Genomic DNA, 21,030 nt, shown 5'->3' with positions numbered 1-21,030 from the left:
AATTGTTTACCTCTTTCGGTTTCTGTTATTTTTTGTAGATCCAGAATTCCCCTTTCAGTTTATAGCTTCTGTTCATTTTATTTCACTTTTTAATATGGGACTTCTGATTTTTGTCGGTTTCTCTTGTTTTTGTTTTTCTGTTTTATATAAATGTAAATATCGTAACATAATATTTATGCCGTATATATGCTAAATTTAAATTTAAATGTACTCATTTTACACCTTGTCGAGTTCGCGATCATCTGTTATTCTTTAAAAATTTAACCGTTTCTCTCTCTAAAAACTTAGCATACAAATTTAACAATACATATATCATTTAAAGATACATTTATGTTTTTCTTGCCATCGACCGCTCGAACCAACTTAACTTCAATTTATATTATAGATTAACTTTGTGTCGTCGGTTTATTTAATGAATTTTCTTTATTATGGGTAATTTTTAACAAAGTTTTTGTTTTTTTTGGGGATATTTTTGTTTTGAGTTTGAAAGCTGCTCCCTTGCTTTGTATAAATTAAAACTAGTTTTGTATTCTCTATATTGTATATATGGTTTGTATATATATAAAGTACTTTAGGTTTCTTTCTTTTTGTTTTTTGTTTTGTAAGGCCAAAAATGTCGAACTTAAATATGTCCAAATCGATCGATTACATTAACATACATTTTGTTTCAATTGAAATATTCATGTCCTCGTCCCAGTTCTATGTAAGCTAGTGTAAATATTTCTCGCTTGGTTTTGGGGTAAAGGATTTTGAGAGAATTTGCAAAATAATGTTGTTCTTTTTGTGTGGAATTCGCAAAATGTAATTTATTTCATTTGTTTTTAGTTTTTGTTGTATACATTTTATTTATAATTTTCCTTGCTATAATTAAAGTTAATTAATATTTATGCCTGCCTGCTGAAATTTCCTCTTGAATATTTACCAAAAAATGTTTTGATTAAGCTTTAAATTTAGTAAAAGTGTGGGTTTTTTTGGGGGAGGGGGCGTGGGGCGTTAAGCAAGTGGGCGGGGCGGGATGGGGGGCAGGGTTTATTTAAGACACACCAATTATCACCTACTATCCAATGTGTTTGTTGTTGTTTCGTTTACTCTAAGTTTAACTAATTTATGTAATGTAAGCATGTGTGTATATGCGTGTATGTGTGTGTATGCGTGTGTGTGTAACGTCTTTGTATAGTCAGTCAGTTATATAATTGTATATAGTTAAATGTATCAACCAAAAAAGTTGCCGTTTGCTTGTCTTTATATTTTTTTTATTTCTGAAGATTTCTTTCCTTTTTTTCTCGATTTGTGTATTGAACTCCATTTGAATTTCTGCCAGGATCTGCGAAGGATGGGGGCGGGGGGAGGGGCGTGGCATGCTGTCGGGGTCGGTCCGTCAGTCTGTTTTGGTTTTCATTTTATTTAAGTTTAAGTCTTAGAAACAATAAAAGTTTGTAATTATGCGTAGGATTTCATATCAAAAGTTTTTGTTTTTCGTTTTATTTCACTTTATTTTTACTAAACCTTGGAACCGGATTGGGATTTTTCTATCATGTATATATATATATATAGATATATATAGTCCTATATATACGTGTGTGTATGTACGTAATTATGTTATATTTAAGAAACTAATAAAAAGTTGTTTTTAAACAAAATATTGCATACTTTTATGTGCTTGCTTGAAATTTTCTGGTTTTCTTTCGATTTCTCGCTCACTTTAACTGCTACTTTCTTCACCTCCTTAACTTTCTTTTTTGCTTCCTAATCCTTAATCTTCTCTCTGTTTCCTTTCTCTTCGTCTTATGTAAAATGTAAAAACGTAACGGTAAATTGTAAATATATTGTAATTGCATTAATCAATATAATTATAAGAACACATTTTCCGAGATATTCGATTTAGTTGTTTACAAAGAAATAATGTTGTTGGGCATATAACCGATAAGACATAGTTATACATACAACTGCAGTATATATAATACACATACTTTAGTTACAACGTAAGGCAAAGACAACCTAGGCGGGATCGGAATCGGGATTCAAATGGGGGTTAACGTTAACCGAACTAAGGTTTTAATGGGGGGACCCATGGGTTCTGGTTCTGGAGTATGCGGTGTAGAGAATTTCGCTTGGTTTTAAGTACTTAGTCGATCTGATTTGCTCGGGTCTGGATATGAGAGTTGGGAAGTTACATGCATACTTGTGTATAGAGTATAACCTCGAAAATCAGAGTTTTGATGCCCCTTGCTCGAAATGCAATCGGTTACGGTTTCGGTTTCGGTTCTCTACGAAGCAAAAGTCTTAACTGAGTTAACAATATTTTTGAAATATTTTCCCTTCCCTTTTTGCGTCATCCGCTCTGTCATATATAATATATATATGTATATAGATAGAGTTCTTTTTAAGTGAGTCCTTGGCGAGGATCACATCCTTGGTTGTATGCTAGCTTAAATCATGATAAAGTTCTCTTGTATCTGCTGCAATCGCAATCGCTATTGCAATCGCAATCGCAATCGCAGTGCAGTGCAGTTTTTTACGCAAATAATTATTGTTGCCGCATCCTGCGGCCCTCAGTCCTCGAGCAGCGGTGGCTGCTGCTGTCCGGCAGGGGGCGCCACCGGCGGCAGGACACATCCGGTGGCAGCCGCATCCTCGGCAACGTCGTCCGCGGTCGTCTCCAGGAACGGCTGCTGCTCTTGTTATGTCAGGTCCTGCTGCGAATCTATCGAGAACAGCTCCTTGTAGAGCGCCGGGAATACGACGTTCGGGTGCTGCAGCTTGAACTTGCTCAGCGATTCCATGTGCAAGATGGAAATGTCGCTAGAAAATTGTACAAAAATGTTGCGTTATCAGTATGTGTGTTTTTTATAAGGATACCTTCCTAACAAGTGCTTTAAAAAATTATTATACCAATATATTAAAACTTTGTATTCTACTCAATCTTTTGGTTGCTAAGAATAATATCCTAATAAAAGGATTTTATTATAATGATCAATGCTTGTATGAGTTTTTATAGGTATATTTTAGCTTTGGATAGGGAAAATTACATTACCAAAAATAATCATTTAAAATCAATATTGAAACCAATGCATGGGCTTTAGAACTGTCTAAATGAGTAGTATCCATAATTTTATATGATTTATTTAGAGGTTATAAATTGAAAAAAAAAAACAATTATTTATATATAAAACTATCCTTCTGAAGCTAAGAATCAACGTATAGTAAAATCCACTTTAAGGATTACCATAAAATTGAATCTCATTTAACTTTTATAACTCTAAATAGATTTGCTAAGGTAAATAGAAGATCTGTAGTAATATACAATTACGGAAATTCGTATACATGTTAGTGTTAGATTTTTAAGAAAAAGCTTATTCTTCAGTAGGATCTATTCAATTCTGAATTTTTTGTAGAATCTAACATCGTTACTGGTATAATTTTTTTAGATATTGATCTAAAAAGCACTGTGACTATCCCTTCTAGTAACCTACCGGAAATTGGGTATGTTGTTCAGCAGTGTGTCCAGCACGGTGACATCGCCCTTGAGCGGCGCATGATTCGTTTCCAGCTCCTGCCGAATCGCATTCATGCTCAGATTGAAAAGCCTCTGTATTTCCGTATTACCACGCACTCCATTGCGTTCTAAAGACAAGAGATATTAGATATGGGTAGATGAAATAAGAAATAAGATAATCCCACCTGGCCAGAGCAGCACTAAGCTCTGATACAGCGCCAGTTCGGTTTCAGTCAGTTTGAGTTCGGCTATCGACTTGGCCGTTTGGAAGATGCGCGACACCAGACGCATCTCCTCCGAGTCGGATGTGTAGAAGGCCTCCTGGGGCAGCATCACATCGCCGTAGAGAACCGCGTTCTGTGAGAGATCTAGCAGTCTGGACATGCGAACAATCGCCAGCTCAAAGGAGCCCGTCTTCAGCAGTAATATCTGGGGATAAACGGGGAATTAATAACCTATTCACTGTACTTAAAGATACTATCCTCACCTGATCGTCCTGACTCAGGCGCATGAATCCCGGTATTAGCTTAGCAAATTCGATTATGTTCTGTATCATTTGTGTAAGCTTCTCGGCGCAGTCCAGCCAAAGTTCCTCTTGGCCCAGATTCTTGTAGTAGAGAATGCGCGACACATCCTGCACAGCAATAAATAATGCAATTTGTATTTATTCAAGGTATACTTTCAGGGTTTATAGATAATATCTTACCGGCTGCTTTCGGAACATGTCGTGCACAGCTTCCAGTTTGGTATTTGTGTTGGCATGCGCCTCCGCCAGCGTCTTGATCAGCACATCGTTGATATCGCCATCCGCTAAGAAGGTATAGAGAAATTATTATTGATGATTTTAAAAATTTTATAGGTTATAAATAGATTTTTTAATATATTTTATAAAGGCTTCATTCGCCAGTAAACCCTATTTATTCTTTTTTTGGTATATCTATGTAGATCTTCGTACTAAATATATTTCTTAACCCGAAACTAATAGAGAGTATAAAGAATTCCTGTAAAACTGCCTGTTAAAGTTTATTATTAAAGACTTGACAAATTTGTTAAGCAATTAAAAAAACCTTATCATAAGACATTAACACGTTTTAATATTAACGTAAAGTCCCTTGCCTTTTAAAGGAAGTAGATATATTTGAAGGCATCATATTTTTAATACTTTTATTGTTATTGTTTTTTTCTTTTTTTTTAAATACTCCAATTGAGCTAGTTAAGACCATATTTCTTTAAAAAAAATGTTATGAACACCCAATTAAGTATAAATCACATTGGAGTAGAGTTAAGAACATTACTTATAAGTATTCTTTATAAAACACGAACTAAATAATATTATATTTTTGAAAGAACTTTAGTACATGGAATCCAGAGGAAATATTTATAAAAACCAATCCTTTTTAGCACACTTTTTGGGTAATCCCCTGTGAATACAACCCCACTCACCGTGACTAATAAATTCGGGATCGATTATTGTACTGCGCGGCTCGTAGGTGGTGCTGTCCACGTAGTCCGCCGAGATGTCGTACTGCATGGTCTGCTGGGGCGTCACGGAGGCCGAGTATCCGTAGGGACTGCCGTAGCCCACCTCGTTGTTCGAGTAGCCGCCGCTGTAGCTGAGTGACAAGAAGGGCATTACGGGTCGGGATCGGTGATGGCGGGCGGGGGAGAGAAGAGCAGACGAGAGGAGGGAGATAAAGAGCGAGGTCACCAGGTGGATAACGGTTCAAAGGTCGAGGGGTCAGGGGCAGTGGCAGGGGTTCAGGGGCGAATCAATATGGGGGGTCATTCTCATATCGGTCATACTGCACCTGTTGTAGTTGTTGTGATGCAGCTGGTCGCTGCTCGAGGGCGTCTGGGTGTCGTAGACGGAGCTGTCGGGTGCCGCGTCACTCTGGGCCCTCATCTGGGCCTTGTGGAAGCGGACCTCGTCCTCGACCTTCTCGCGCTGCTTCTTGGACATCCTGCCGAACTTTACAGCTGCAAATGGGGGTGTGGTCAAGGGGGCGGGATTAATACATTAATGTAGTGCTGACAAAGGTCACTGGCACCCAGGGAGCAATGAGGAAATTCAATTGGGAAGAGATATGTTGAGGGAATTTATAAAATACTTTGGCTCAAAAAGGAATCCATAAGAAAACCAATTGAACTCCCTAAGAATTCCCCTGAGTGCTCTGCTCAACACTTTTTACAGACCATCACGACTCATTCCCAGTTTTAGGCACTTTTGCAGTCTACAGTATTGACAGCGGTTGCGATTAACGCGGTCCACCACACATTGCTTGTTGCGCGGACACTGGTAGTTCACCACGGAGCTCTGCGACCTTCGGAAGAACCCCTTGCAGCCCTCGCAGGTGATCACGCCGTAGTGAACGCCGGATGACTTGTCGCCGCAGACTTTGCACGGAATTATCTCAATTTGAGCTGCAAAGATAGGATGCGAAATAGTGTGTTAGGGAAGGTTTTTAAAAATATTTAAATAAATATATGAATTAAAATATTCAAGGATCCTAAATAATTATTAAAATACTCATGAATGTGTATAGCTTGAGAGTATTTGCCCCTAGTTATATAACAAAACGAGTTTACATACATTTCGAATCTTTTAATGATATACAGTATAGTTATGCCCATATGACACCTGCTTAAACTTGAAATAACTCACTGGATTAATTTATGGAAGTCAGAATTATGAATTCTTAAAATGTTCTCAAGCTGTAGAAATCTTATTAAGGAATTAGGTTTGTACCTTAAAAAATTGTAAAATGTTTTTACCTTGATTATATTAAGATTTATCTTTAATAAATAAATATAAAGTTTCGAAACCATTACAGCATTTAAGGCATTATGTTCATCCACTAATATCTTGAAGTTGGGGGCCTCAAGTAATTTCCGATAGTGAACGCCCCGCAATTACAATCAATAGATTTCCCGATGCCAGCCTATCCATTGTCGGAGTTCAGACAAAGCCACTTCGACCCCAGAGAACTATTGCGCAATATTGTAATGTTTTATCCATGCAGCACAATGCAGGCGGTACCTTAAGCCACTTGTCTGCCCAGACAATAAAGAATACCCATACCCATACCACAGCTGCGGAAAAGGGAGGGGGGATGGTCGGAAAGGGAGGGAGATAGTGCGACAGCTGTTCGGATTTCCCTTGCAATCCGCAATCCTTTCAGCGGTGATGCAATTTCCTGATCAACAGCAGTGCACCATCGCATCGCTGAGAACTGGTTCACGAAGAGAATTAAAATTTGCCGCAATTTACACTGGCCGGCACAAGGCACAAGTATTCTTGGCAATTCGAGAGTTTTCATTTATGTTTTTATTTAACAATCCCACCAGATTAAATCTTAAATTTTGAATATTAATATATAGCTGAAAACCAGTTTTTAATCAACACTGATTAATATATGTAGATAATTTTGAATAACGAATCTATAACTATGAACCTTATTAGAATTTCCATAACTCGAAGTTCCTTAATTTAAGGTCAAATAAAAGTCAGACAAGATAGATAGATAGATAGATAGATAGATAGATAGATAGATAGATAGATTGATAGATAGGTAAACATATAGATAGAAAGATAGATAGATAGATAGACAGATCAATCCCATGTAATGCATTCTATAACTCTGCCTCCATTATTCCATATTTTTATCTGGCAGATTTTCTCTGGACTTAGTACGATCATATTATTTAAATCAGATATTAGTTTTAGATACAAACTTAAGATTTATGAAAAGTAAGAAAGACTTGTAGATAAATCAAGATGAAGTTCTTGAGATTTCATCTTTAAAATCTTTGAAAAACATTTTATTGATCAATCACTATCCCATGCATCTAACACTGGATTCAGTCTTAATGTAGCCCCAACTTTTGCAGCCCAGTGTAGACTTAAAAGCCAGTATGCGAGAGCGAGAGAGTGGAGGAGCGAGGGAGAGAGAGCGAGCGGGCAGATTGGTCTCGTCTGGCGGCGGTATTGTGTAATCTAGGCGCTTTGCCTTGCGTATTTGTGTTTGTGTTTGTGTTTACCCACGAGGATGAAAGATGCGCGCTGGACCGAACGCACACAACTACAACGGCCGACGCAGCAGCATCCGCAGCAGCAGCGACGCCGGCAGCGCAGTCAACGTCGGCAGAATGGGGGGCTCACAAAAAAAAAAAAAACAACAGCGCAGCTTGAAAAATGTGCCAAGCGCTGACGCTTTTTTCTTTTTCTTTTCTTTTTTTTTTGTATCGGATCGGAGAAATGTGTGACAGATGATGAGTGAGTGAGTAACCCGACTGGCTTTGTGTGAGTGAGTGACTGAATGTTTTTCAAGTGTCAATGAACTTTTCCCACACGGCAGTATCTCACACACACACACTCGGATGCCAACAGCATTCTCGGCGAGCGAAGAAAAAGAAAACAAAAACAAAATCGAAAAGAAAGTTCTCTGCGCCGGAGACTCTCTTCGATTTCCCCTCTCTTTCGCGTGGGGGCTCTCTCTTAGATCCAAAGAGAGAGAGCCACTCTCTTACGTTGCAATTGAGCGGGCAGACAGATATTTAATTATAATAGAATGTGTGTCGTCATCGGTAAAAAGGGGTTTTAATGGGGGCTTTTAAGGGGGGCTTTCGGTGGTGTGAGGCTGGACTCACTTAAGCCGCCTTAAACTTTTATCGTTCTCGCGCATTACGAAATACAACTCGAAATACTTGCACGGAAAGTGCAGTATTTGTAAGGCCTTTCCCCCGAAAACATATAAATCTTTATCTCAAGTACCAGAGGAATGTGCGTGTTTATGGGTCTTCAGACAGATAAGTCGGGGGGTAACTGCACTAAAGAGCGAGGCAAAGAGAGGGGCGCATTTACCGTTATGACAAGTAAAAGCTTCAAAACCTTACAGGCCATTCCCACTCATTTGTATGCAGTTCAGGAAATCGATAACTCAGGCGACAGCACTTACTCACTTACCTTTAAAGGTGGAAATATCTTTTTTCGGCAAAAAAATATTTTGTTTCTATGTATCTTTAACCAGTAAAAAAGATATTCTTTAGCATACTATATTTTAAATCCAATATTTTTATTGGCACCAATTTTAATATCTTTTTTCCACCTCAAAAAATTAAAAAACCATTTTATTACTAGAAGCCAAACTGTCTGGCCGAAACTTACATGGTAACAAGTCACCTCTGGGCAATTACTTGTCGCCTACGCACATTTTCGCCCGCATTTGGGTTAACAAATATCAGGCGCAAATATTTACTTAATACCCGGTGCGGAAAAGTGTGTCATGAAATACATTTTATTGTCTTATTTGGCATTTTTTGCGTTGTGTACTTTGACGGCGTGAAAACAAAATGTATGACATACTTTTCACAAAATAAAGGCAAATATTGGGTGAAATTGTTTGCAGATCAGAGGTAAAAGGCAGGAATAAAACATTGAATTTAGTCTACGCAAACATAAATATTAAATGCATAAGAGTTTTTGGTAAATTTTTAAACCAACTGCGACTGTTTTATTAATTGTTCGCGAGTGGCACGAACGCCTTTGCTCAATGAAAACGCATCCATTCAATTATTAGGTAATTCCACATCATCACGTACACGCACCGTTGACGGGTATAGAAAACAAGTTGCAACTAATGAAAACTGCATTTTGTGGTTGATCAACCAACAAGTTTGCAACGCCTATTTATATGCAGCCTAAAATAAAACAAGGAAGAACGCTATAGTCGAGTACCTCGACTATCAGATACCCGTTACTCAGCTTAAGGGACCAAAGGGAAATGGAGATATGCAAGCAGCAAAGCGAGATTTAAATACGCCACCTACCGGCGGTAGACAGATTTAAGCGTTCTGGGCGTTAGAGTGGGCGTGGCAAATTTGTTTTTGGATCAATCGATAGGTATTGACGAGATCAATACATTTCAGTTAAAACTTTTCATCTAGCATAACAATTGTGGACGCCACAGTTTTGGGCGGTTTGTGGGCGTTATAGTGGGCGTGGCATATTCGCGTGACAAAATTGCGCTGCGTACAAAGCTACAGAATCTAAATCTTAGATCCCAATTCTCTATCCCTGATAGTTTCCGAGATATCCACGTTCATATTTACGATTTTTTGAAGTTTGTGGGCGGTTTGTGGGCGTTAAAGTGGGCGTGGCAAACTTTTTTTTGGGTCAATCGATAGGTACTGATGAGAACAATACATTTCAGTTAAAATTTTTATTCTAGCATCAAAACTGTAAGTGCCACAGTTTTGGGCGGTTTGTGGGCGTTAGAGTGGGCGTGGCACTCTACTGAAACAAACTTGCGCTGCGTAAGAAGCTCAGGAATCTGCACGCCAAATCTCAATAGCCTAGCTCTCATAGTTTCCAAGATCTCAGCGTTCATCCGGACGGACAGACAGACGGACAGACGGACAGACGGACAGACGGACAGACGGACATGGCTAGATCGACTCGGCTAGTGATCCTGATCAAGAATATATATACTTTATGGGGTCGGAAACGCTTCCTTTTGCCTGTTACATACTTTCCGACGAATCTAGTATACCCTTTTACTCTACGAGTAACGGGTATAATTAATTGCCCACCAAAAGCGGCTCAATAAAATAAATTCTGAATGGCCAACGGCAGCAAACAGTAAAAAAAAAAAGAATATGAAAAAAGCTATGCGGAAAACCGCCCAAATATTTTGCATATGCAATTTATTTGCACTGCCGGCGGGGCTTTCTTTTCGCACTGCTTCTGCTGGGTGCAGCAATAACCAGAAGTCAAAATTAATATGTTCTTCTTTATTGCGAATGCATGCCCGCAAAAAATGCAGTTCGCCAAGGGGCGGCAGAAGACGAGTAAAAAGTGTAAAAAGCATTCGCACATGCATGTGTGCACACTTGCATACGAAAATTAATATGCAGCGACATGTGCTAACGAAAAAAAACCACATCCATATATATATGCATGTAGAAAAACCCGGGAGATCGGGCGGGACGTAAGGTGGCCATGGGCGGGGGCAGGGGGGCCGCCGGCCGCAGGGGAGGGGGCTGCTGCATATGAATTGCAGCTTTTGGCACTGCGGCGAACGGCAAAGTCAAATAAAATAACAATAACAGCGCCCGAAACTATAGCAATGATATAAAAAAAACTCACACATAATATCTCACAAACAGTCTGACCAAATGCAGGAAAAAAGGTAATCATTTGTTGTGGTATAGGGTTGTTTAAAAGTAAAAAAAAAATATATTTCCTTAGAGGCAATAAATTTTGCAAAAGTTAATTTTACAACAAGTACAATACAGGTTGAATTGTAAAAAATATAAAATATACGGAAAAAATACAATTTCCTTAAATATTAAAGTTTGAAAGGTTTTTACCCATACACCTTAGTTAATGGTAAACTAAACTTGATTTTTTTCTAATCGTCGATTTGAATCGACTAACTTTGATTTTATAAAAATGTTTTTTCTCATCTCTCTTTATAGAAAGGGTAAGCTTAAACAAATTTTTATTTTTAAAATTAAAATCTAATTTTAATATAATATATAACATAGCATAAGCAATGTGTATATATAATATATACAATAAAATTTAATAAAATGTAATATTTTAAAATAATTGTATCTTTCCAATGTTTTCCTAGTTTTCAATGAAGGTAGTGCGTCATTGCAATTTAGTTAAGATTTACTAAAAAGAAAAGCTTGGTAATATTAATCACGTTCAGTGCTATCACCATATGCACAGATGTGGATTAAGATGGGAAAAGATAGAAAACAGGGTACGAATACAACTTTCCTAAATAAATAAAAGATTAACGGAGTTTTTCCGGCTAGATCTATTCTGAATATATAGATAGAAATGGCAACCCTGGTCAGAATACAAAAATTTAACAATTTAAGGTCTCACAGGAATCACTTCCGTTGGAATGCTTAAATACATCAATTCAAATTCCAACTGAACAACATATTTCGTTGCACTTCTGCCAATTTGCAACCACTATGCTGAGGCAAAGAGTAAAGCACAGTAGATCTGTTCTTAATATATAGATAGAAATGGCAACCCTGATCTGAATAAATAAATAAAATCTGTTAAAGTCTCACAGGAATCACTTCCGTTGGAATGCTTAACTACATCAATTCGAATTTCAACTGAATGATATATTTCTTGTGCTGATGCACTTTCCACCCGTTTTCAACCACTGTGCTGAGGCAAAGAGTAAGGCACAGTAGATTTTGAGTTGCCCATGTGGCAGCGCAGTCGGCTTTGCTGCGACTGCGACTGTTGTTGCTGCTGCTGCAGTTGCTGCTGCTGCTGCTGCGACTATTGCACAAGTTGCTCGTTCGGCGACGCTGCCGGCAGCGACGTCGACTGCGGCACGAGCGCGCCGCGTCGGCAAATCGCAATTCGCAACTCGCATTCGCAGTGGCAAAAAGCAGCTTCGTAAGTGGGTCAGCTAGCTGTGGGGTCAATGCACCAGCCGCCTGCCTTGTGGCCAAAAGAGAGCCCCGAAGAGAGCGCCCAGCTCTCTTCTCTGGCTTTGTTTCTCTTCTGCCGCCGTGTTTCATTCTTTTGCCGCCAAGCAAATGCTAATAGAAAACTGGTTTTCAGCTTTCACAAAAAATAAAAAAAACACTAGGGTCAGAGGGGGTGGGGTATTGGCTTTAAGGGGGAGCCTTTTAGCCGGCTGTGCGAAATGCCGTTAGAGAAGAAAGAGCATTAGCATTAGCATGCTGGCTACGTAATTTGTCGCTTTCTTTTCGGCCAGCTCATTGTTGTTATTTTCTCCTAACCCCTACCTAACATTTTATTCGCGAAAGCTCCGTAGAATGCCGTTAGAATTTCGTAAGATACAAAATTCATTCATCTCAAGATACACATAATATATATTATAATAAGGCAGCTGGGGCTATAAACTTTGGGCTAACGGACCCGTACGAATTCGGTTCTTTTTTTGGCCACATGATGAAGACGTTGGCTTGGCATTTTTGTAATGTTTACATTTCGCACTCGCTCTGTCTCTTTCTCTTTTCCCCCCTCCGTCTGCCCTCTCTGTCGCACTGCCGGCGTACGTGACGCGCTGGTTCTTTTGTTGCCAACAAAAGAATTTCTCATATACAAATTTTTGACTGGGCCCACAAGTTTATTGACCCACGGAACAAAATAAAGAGGAGGCTGAAGAAACAGCGCAAGAATTTGCCGTTTTTAGTCGATTTTAATGAAATGCTAAGCATTTTCACCAAATGATGTAATTTCTCTTCGTAATCCGATCGCTTTCTATACGGTATTTCATACAAAGTAGCGAAGTGAATGACCAAAAAATACAAATGCACCTCAATTAGTCAGGTCGATGGATACATGACGTATGCGCAATTTATTATATTGCTTACCAAACATCACGTATACGCCGCTTCACGTGATGATGGCAGGCGAGAACAATTGCAAATATATTGGGGAGAAAGGGGCACAGAGAGTGGGTGAAATTTACTAGTTTTCTCCGAAATGAATCACAGTTTGGTGGAAAATTTCCTTGTAAAATGTCGATTTAGATTTACAGCCAATTATATGCCGAGTTCGACACAAAAAAAGTTTGTTTGCATTTCTACACATATTATGACTTAAGTTTACTTGGGGAATATTAAAATATTAAGTATAGAATAATATGTATGCAACTGGAAATATATTTTTTCGGGAGATTCGATTTCAAGACCCCTTTTAGATTCCTTAGGAAATATTGTGTTATGCATAATATAGTATTATTTGTATATTTTGGTTACAAGTTAACTTAATATTAGGATTATTACCAAGAAGATAAATATGCATATAAAGATTGTGCTTATATGCTTCAAAGAACGTAAGCAAGTTTTCAAATCTTAAGATTGCTTGGGGAATACTACAAAATTAAATACAGAATACTGGAATTTTATTTTTTCGGGAGATACGATTACAAGACCCCTCTTGGATAACTTAGGTAATATTTTATTACGTATAATATGGTATAGCTATATAGTTGCTTCCATATTTTGGTTACAAGTTAACTCATTGATAAGATACTTAACATCAAGCTAAAGATACATGTATAGATTGTACCTATGTGCTTTACAGAAGGTAAACAAGATTTTAAATCTGACTGATTGCTACATTAAGCCACATTAAGCCTTAAAATCGCCTGGAAAATTCCCTGAACAATGGTCTCAGCCACCGGTTCCCATAAGTAAATGCATATTTATGTGCCTGACATCGACGAGTGTGTTTACCCCGCCCCGAAAACAAATACCCCAACCGCGCCGCAGCATAAAAAGTAGGCCTGCGGCATTATTTATGCACGCTTCAAATGCACCAGCTACGCTGCAGCATAAATGAAACTCAACAAAAAAATACAGAAATATATAGAAAAAACACCTGGAAAATACCTTGAAAACCTCAAAAGCCACACACAAAGCTTGTAAACTGACTTCTTTGGCTGCTGATTGTTTTTGCTTTTTTCGGCTTTGCGCAACAAATGCACTTAAGTAGCCAATTATTTATGGTATTTAAGTGTTTTGACTAAAGCATCAACTTTTGCCGTTTTGCAGCTTGCGATTTGGCCAAAACAAGAATTTTCAAGTTGAGCCAGCCCAAGACAGACTCGAAAATCGCACACAACTGTCTGTGAAAAATGCAATCTGTGTGGGGGAAAAAAGAGTTCTTGAGGAAAATCCATTCATAGTGGTCGTTGGGTTGATGGAAACCAGGCAAACTCGTTTTTCCACCATTAATTAAAATTCGTTTTTTTTTCTGTTTTTCGGCTGAAATGTCTGCAAAATTAACAACAACCATTATAAAACCAACAACGATTGCAGTTTGCTACTGAAAAAAAGAGGCAGAGGAAAAACCCGAAAGAGCGAGCGAGAGGGGCGAGTGAGGGAGGGAGACGTGGCGAGAGGCAGATAAAGTGCTTCTATCCGCCCTGTTGGCTGTACTGAAAATGCCGCTGCCGCTGGCGTCATGCAAATTGTAATCAACAAACAACAAAATTTTCTGTAGAGTTGAAAACTATTCTACAGGCACAGTGAGCACTCGTCTTTAGATGGGCAATGTGTTCTTAAAAGTATCTCAAAGTATTTCAAAGGCCTTAACTTTATTACTTAACAGAAACCCAACAGTAACTATTTATTTATTGTTTTTATTTTTTAAGCCCCTTAACTAACTCTTTAAAGTAATTAAAATCCTCATCTGCTAAAATATCTGAAATTAAACACATCTAATAACTTTTTGGTATCTATTATTTATTACTATATGTATTATTATATGTTACTATAGCAATAGTCATGATAAAATTATGTTTATATTTTCTTCTGTAATTCCAAAAAGAACCATAAGATCTTTCAATGTTAAAATTATATAATATAAACAGATTATTGAGTATTACTACATTTTAAAATTTATCAATCTTATATATTTTTCTAAATTTCCAAAAAAGGATTAGAAAAAAAAATGTAATCCTCTCGCATCATCTTTGAATTATAACCAAGTGTTAAATACATTAGTATCATTACATCTTACATAATTGTAATTTTAAACATTTTGTTAATAATTAAAAAGGAAGCTACATCAAAAAGAAAGCAGGTAAAGTTTTATTGTAGTTAGAGGGAAATTGTTTTATTGCAAAGGTACATATTATTCGCAAAAGTAGATTTCAAATAAATTTACATAAATTAAAGTTGTACTATTCATAAGAGATCAAATAATTTCAAAGGTAGATAAGTTGCATTACATTTAAAGTTCATTTATGTGGGGGAAATGAAAATATTTTGATAATGTATTGTAAATAAGATCACTTAAAAATATTATATTTATTATATTGATTATATTATTGTATTTATTTTTCAATTTTTATAGAATACCTTTTTAAATATCTATTATTATGTAGTCCCCTGAAATGGAGTTGTATCTTTTGGTGGCCCAATGTACCTCCACTGTACTTTGCTGTTGGACCAGCAACAACATTCATTTTGTTTTTCCACTTTTCGCTGCCAACTTCACCGACGCCCCCCTCCCCAGCCCGCCGCTCCCCTCCTTTTTGGGCCCCTCTGGCCCCCCGAAACCCCCCCGAGCCCCCTTCGCTTCATCATGCAACTGTTCGCGCCGCGTCGCACTAATATCCGTCCTTGGCTCGTCTGTTCAACTTTGTCCCAGTTTTTCGCATTTTGTTGGCGCGCTTTGCCTCCACAAATGTTGGCGTTGCATTCTGTCTAAGTGTGTGTGTGTTCGAGTGAGTATCTGTGTGTGTGTGCTTGGAGCTAACCTGCAATTGTGTGCGTGTTTCGTGTGTATATACGTATGTATATTTGTCTATTCATTTGGCGACGCGACTCAAATGCAATGTCTGTGAATCTGTTTGTGTCTGCATTGTGGGGCACATGCAATCTTTTATTTGCTGCCTATATATATGTGTGCATATATATATGCACACACTCACAAGTAATCACGCGAATATACAGATACACACATATAGTATCCCCCAGATATATACCTCGTATATATTTGTGACAAACTCACGCACAAAACGTTAAACTATGCGAAGAGTTGCATAGATAAGATACGCAGCTGTGGGATAATAGTTGTCTGTGTGTGGGGGGGGGGGGGGGGGGGGGGGGGTGTTTTTCTGGGGGCTGTTGCATTGGGTGGATGGTTCAGGGGGGAGGAGAAGGGGCAGGGGCCCACTCATGCATCGCATTTGATGTCTGCTTTATAATTACTAGAATAATATCATTTAATTTATTTTTTCGCCGCTGCCTAACATAATGGAAACGTTTGTCATTTCGGTTATTACATTTTTTCGAAAGCTTACTTTATTGAACGGATGTTCATTATATGCTCTCGTGGTGTATAGTGCATATTTTCACATTCGAGAAACTGCCATTAACCTAATATTACAGACCGTTAAATTATACTGAGAAGTTCCCAATTCATATGCATAGACAGAGACTATAAACAAAAACTCAAAGGATTCGTTGTAAGAAATAATAATAATATTAATTCGTTTGAAGAACTTATTTGTTTGTGGAAGAAAAAAACTACTTTAAGAATATGTATTTACCTTTAAATGATATAACATCAAAACCATATCCATTTTATTATTTTCTGTGGTTTTTGAATAAGGCTGGATTAAAATTTCAAACAGATTTGCTAAAATATCTCGGAATTTTTTTTTCATTGTAAGGATTTTGCAACCTGTTTTTTAAATAGTACCTTTGATAACATAGCCTTTATCTATAGAACTTTCTGGTTTCCATTCACCACTGAAAGTCTAGTATTCTATTTTGAATTCTTGTCTATAGCTTTCGTATATAGCATTGAAGTTGCGGTGGCCTTATGACACACATTCTGTGGTTAAGCTTATCTCTTGTATATGTAAAAAGTCTATTTTTGCTTTACTTGTACGTAAGGCTAGACTACAATAGTTTGTGGAGAAAGACAAAGAGATAGCGAATGCTCCATCTCTGTCGTTGATCATAGTCCGAAAATAAACCTAAAACAATCAATCGTTTCAGATAAATCGAATCGAAGCCAAACTTTAAGCGTGCCGCTGAATCAATATACCATATCTTCCTCTAAATCAATTGATAATTCCCAGACAATTCGATGGGTGGGTCTGTGGTTCTGACAAGTGGCCGTAAATGTTCCCTGTCACTTGTCACTATCTGCACCATTATGTTTCCCAGGGGTCGTTGAACCCATCGTCTGCTCACTCATATATTTGGCCACACTGTTGTTCTTACAAGTTTCCATAAATTATCAGAATAAATAAATATATGGTTTCTGCATTTCATGGTTTTCTAGGACACAAGCGAATGAACTTTTCGGGAACAATAACAACATCAGGGAAAATAACACATTACTCTATTTGCTTCCAGCAGACAGACCAGAATATTTCAAAATATTTGCATGCTCCACATACGGAATCTATATGGATACATGGGGGTGGGAATTGATGGGAAATTCCAAGCCAAATTTAGTTTTTTTTTTCGAATTGGAGAGATGCCTGAACATGCTCGCCGAAATTTGTGTGCTTAAGTGCGCCCATATTCATTACAAACATCTGTCAAATAATGGGTATTTGGCAGGAATTTAAATACTCTGGAGTTCCTGACGCTTTTATACCATGTGAAAAGTCTGGGGATTGTGAGTACGAACTATCATTACTAAGATACTTTTCTTACTTTTAATATATCCATTGGTAAGCACACATTTAATTTAATAATATAGCTTAATCAAGGCTTAAGATCAACAAAGAGTTATAATATATATAATAATATATCCATTGGTAAGCACACATTTAATTAAATAATATAATTCAATCAAGGCTTAAGATCAACAAATAGTTATAGATATATGTTATAGATATCTGTAAAAGATACCTATACATATATGCAACACTTTTATAAGAATATCAATAAATTGGAAAAATTGGTTAAAATAATAATGCATCATGTTATACGTATTGGAATATTATCTTAAAAATCATAATAAATTATGCAAAATAATATAAACGTGTTAAATTCTAAATTTCTTTCAAAAAGTACTAAAAAAAGAGGGAAAATAAATTCCTTTCCAGCGTGTATTATTTTCTGGACCTGTTATCAACATATTATTTTATACATATACATTTCTAGCACATTGATATAAAGTTTTGTTATTGTTTTAATAATTTCGGAGAAATCACAAGTTTTACTTATAATTATTTTTACTGTTTCAGATTAGTTTTTATGAATACTCTAGTAGTTTATTATATTTTGTAACACAGATCAGATTTCATCTTACAAGTTTTCTAATAACTCCGCATTAACTGATCATGCAGTTATGGTACAATCCTATTTATAAGCTTTTATAGCCGTCCAGTCGAAAAAGGAAGTCAAAAGTTCGGCGACTTTTCTACGATGGGCAATTAATACGGCATTTACATGAGCGATAGAAGCCGTAATCGTGGAAATTCACGCAATAATTGTCAAACAAAGAATTTCCCTCTTTCTCTTCCTCTTTCTCGCACTCTCTCTCTCTTTCTCCCGTTCGCTTTTATGGCTCCAAAACTTTGACTGCATAAATAATAATTTCGGTTTGTTTGAAAAGAGAAATAGAAATGGGGGAGAAGTGGAAAAAGCCATAGAAAGTAGTATTGCCCATTGTTTGTTGTGTTTTTTTTGTATTTATTTTTTTTTGATGTTGTAATGTGCGTGGTTTGGGCAGCGCTGCCGGCGTCGCCGTCGACGTCGACGCACGCTCCCGCATAACAGTCAACGAACGCTCCGCTCTTACGCACTCTCTCCCACTCTCCCACTCCTGCTCTCCCTCTCTCTCACACTCTTCCCCCATTTCAGTTGCTCTATCAGAAAGTGCGTAAGTGTGCGTGCGTGCGAGTTGAATGACCGCCGAAAATAATTTTTTCCTCGATTTTAGACTTTTACTATGTTGACGCTTGGCGATGATGATTGTGGATGTGTGAATGTGTGACTGTATGGATGTGTGTGCTTTGGCGCTTCTCGCACAGACACACAGAAAGAAACTACTCATGCACAGGGGCCCTTGAAAGGGGGGTTTTGGGGGGCCTAGAACTAAGATTTTTTTGTCTTTTGTTGGTAATAAATTGTTAAATATTACAAAATTTAATTTTATAAATTTATTTTCTTTAAAAATATTTTGTTTATTAACTATTTAATTAACAGTCATTTTTATACCATTTTAACCATAATATGAATTTAAAAATTATATTTCAAGCCGAAGGACTTTAGCTTTCAGCGCCCCTTCTTTTTTTAAATATTAATTTTAGTATTATATACTAGCTTTAATTTGTTAAAATTAAATAAAAAATAAATAAATAAAATTATATTTATTCTGTAAGAATTGAGTAATATTAATGAAATTTCTTTTTCATACCAACATATCTATAATATCTAAAAAGTATTTCAAAAATCCACTCCTTAGTCTTAGCTTAACCTTATAGAAATCAATTTCTCGAAACCCCCTTCTACGCCCCTGTGCACACGCACACTTTCTCAGGCAGTCAGAAATTTTGTAGCTTCATAGTTTTTGGTTTTCGTTTGTTTCGAGTGTTAAACGGGCGTTCGCACTATCTCGCAGGGGCGTTGGGTGGCTAGGGGGGAAAGGGGGCGGGGCCGGTTTGGGCTTGCATGGGTCGCTTTTTTCCACACATTTCTTTTTGTTTTATTTGGTACGCATGTGTGTTTGTGAGCGGACTACACAATCAGCCAAAGCAACAGCAGCATTTCACTTTAACAAAACTTTTTCGGTCTGGCGTTTTTGAATATTTTTTTATTGTTGCCACTTCTCTATCTTTCTCTCTCTCTCTCCCTCTCTCTCTTCCCCCCTTTCTTCTTCCAAAGGGCCAATGTTGTCAACTCTTTCGCTTTTTAAATTTCATTTTTGGCCGCTTTCTGTTTACGCCGCAAAATTTCTTTCTTTCACTTTGCCTACGTTTCTATCTGTTTCTCCGAAAGAAAGGCAAAAACAGCGAAAAAGTGAAAATTTAAATAATAAAATAAGAGTGGATTTTGCGGAAGTCATAAAGGCAAATTGCATGCCAAAAGTAACAGTGACCGGAGTGAAATAAATCTGACCCCCCTTCGACACCCATGCAGCTGCCTTAATTACTCACACGCAACTTTGAAAACCGGGGATAGATTGCTGGCCGCGATTAAGATTTATGTTAGAAATAATATCCTCCTTGCACCCCACCAAAACCCTAATTGCAATCGCAGTTGACCCGCTAAGGGGTCAAAGCACCCCAATTAAATACGTATTAATTTGGTCGTCCCCCTCAAACTTTAGGTCCTTAAGTCCATTACATTAACCCACTGAAGTTATAGTTAATATTTATACTAAAGTTTGGAAACTTTACTTTTGTTAAGGAGCACTAAAAGTGATGTACCAAAAAAAATGTATATCTTAACTTATCAAATGTTAACTCATTATTAAAATATCACAAATTTGTATATCAACTTAAGAATATTATATGTTGATGATTCATTGATATAAAAGATCCATCAGGAAAAATATTGATCCTGTAATATTCCTAAAAAATGTTTGATTTCTTTTCAAGACGTTACTTTCTTTTCCACCTAATTAAAAGTTCCAAAAATACAATTAAGTCAATTTTAAAGAGCAAAAAAATAAACAAATCTGCCCAATAATATTAAAATAAATGATACAAGCTAATTAACTAATACCTACGTACAAGCCAAACGCATGTTCGAAAATGTGCAATTCATACAACATCACTCACATAGTAAACTATTTATTTATAAGGCTTGTTGAAACTTTGTTGGCATTACAATATCATATATATACGTATGTTTTTATGACTGGTCCGCGAATTTTAATTCGCAAGTTTCTTTTCCATTTTATTTTATTATGATCTCCAGCTGTACGCTTTTTATGACCACCATGTTACATATACAATTTGTATCTTTGTATCTTTGGCAGGGGCAAGAAGAAAGGGTCTGTGGCCGTCTCTTTCCTGTTCTCTGATTGCCATTTCGAATTAGTT

At 37.1% G+C, this 21,030-nt stretch overlaps 1 protein-coding gene across 2 annotated transcripts in view; it reads right to left on the bottom strand.

The window, feature by feature from the left end:
- Window positions 1–86: 86 nt before the first annotated feature.
- The window catches only part of LOC119549404 (probable nuclear hormone receptor HR3), a 34,662-nt gene continuing 13,718 nt past the window's right edge, over window positions 87–21,030 (bottom strand). For both annotated transcript variants that reach the window (XM_037857458.1, XM_037857459.1), the window contains exons 2-9: window positions 5,690–5,917; window positions 5,305–5,473; window positions 4,940–5,109; window positions 4,203–4,306; window positions 3,984–4,130; window positions 3,682–3,925; window positions 3,474–3,624; window positions 87–2,802 (exon numbers count right to left, since the gene is read on the bottom strand). In XM_037857458.1, coding sequence (XP_037713386.1) covers window positions 2,682–2,802; window positions 3,474–3,624; window positions 3,682–3,925; window positions 3,984–4,130; window positions 4,203–4,306; window positions 4,940–5,109; window positions 5,305–5,473; window positions 5,690–5,917 — 1,334 coding nt within the window. In that variant the 3' untranslated portion in view covers window positions 87–2,681. The remainder of the gene's footprint in view (window positions 2,803–3,473; window positions 3,625–3,681; window positions 3,926–3,983; window positions 4,131–4,202; window positions 4,307–4,939; window positions 5,110–5,304; window positions 5,474–5,689; window positions 5,918–21,030) is intronic.

Source organism: Drosophila subpulchrella, chromosome 2R (genome assembly GCF_014743375.2).
Source record: "Drosophila subpulchrella strain 33 F10 #4 breed RU33 chromosome 2R, RU_Dsub_v1.1 Primary Assembly, whole genome shotgun sequence".
Taxonomy (NCBI): domain Eukaryota; kingdom Metazoa; phylum Arthropoda; class Insecta; order Diptera; family Drosophilidae; genus Drosophila; species Drosophila subpulchrella.
The sequence above is the reverse complement of the archived record's forward strand: the minus strand, read 5'-3'. Positions and strand labels throughout refer to the sequence as shown.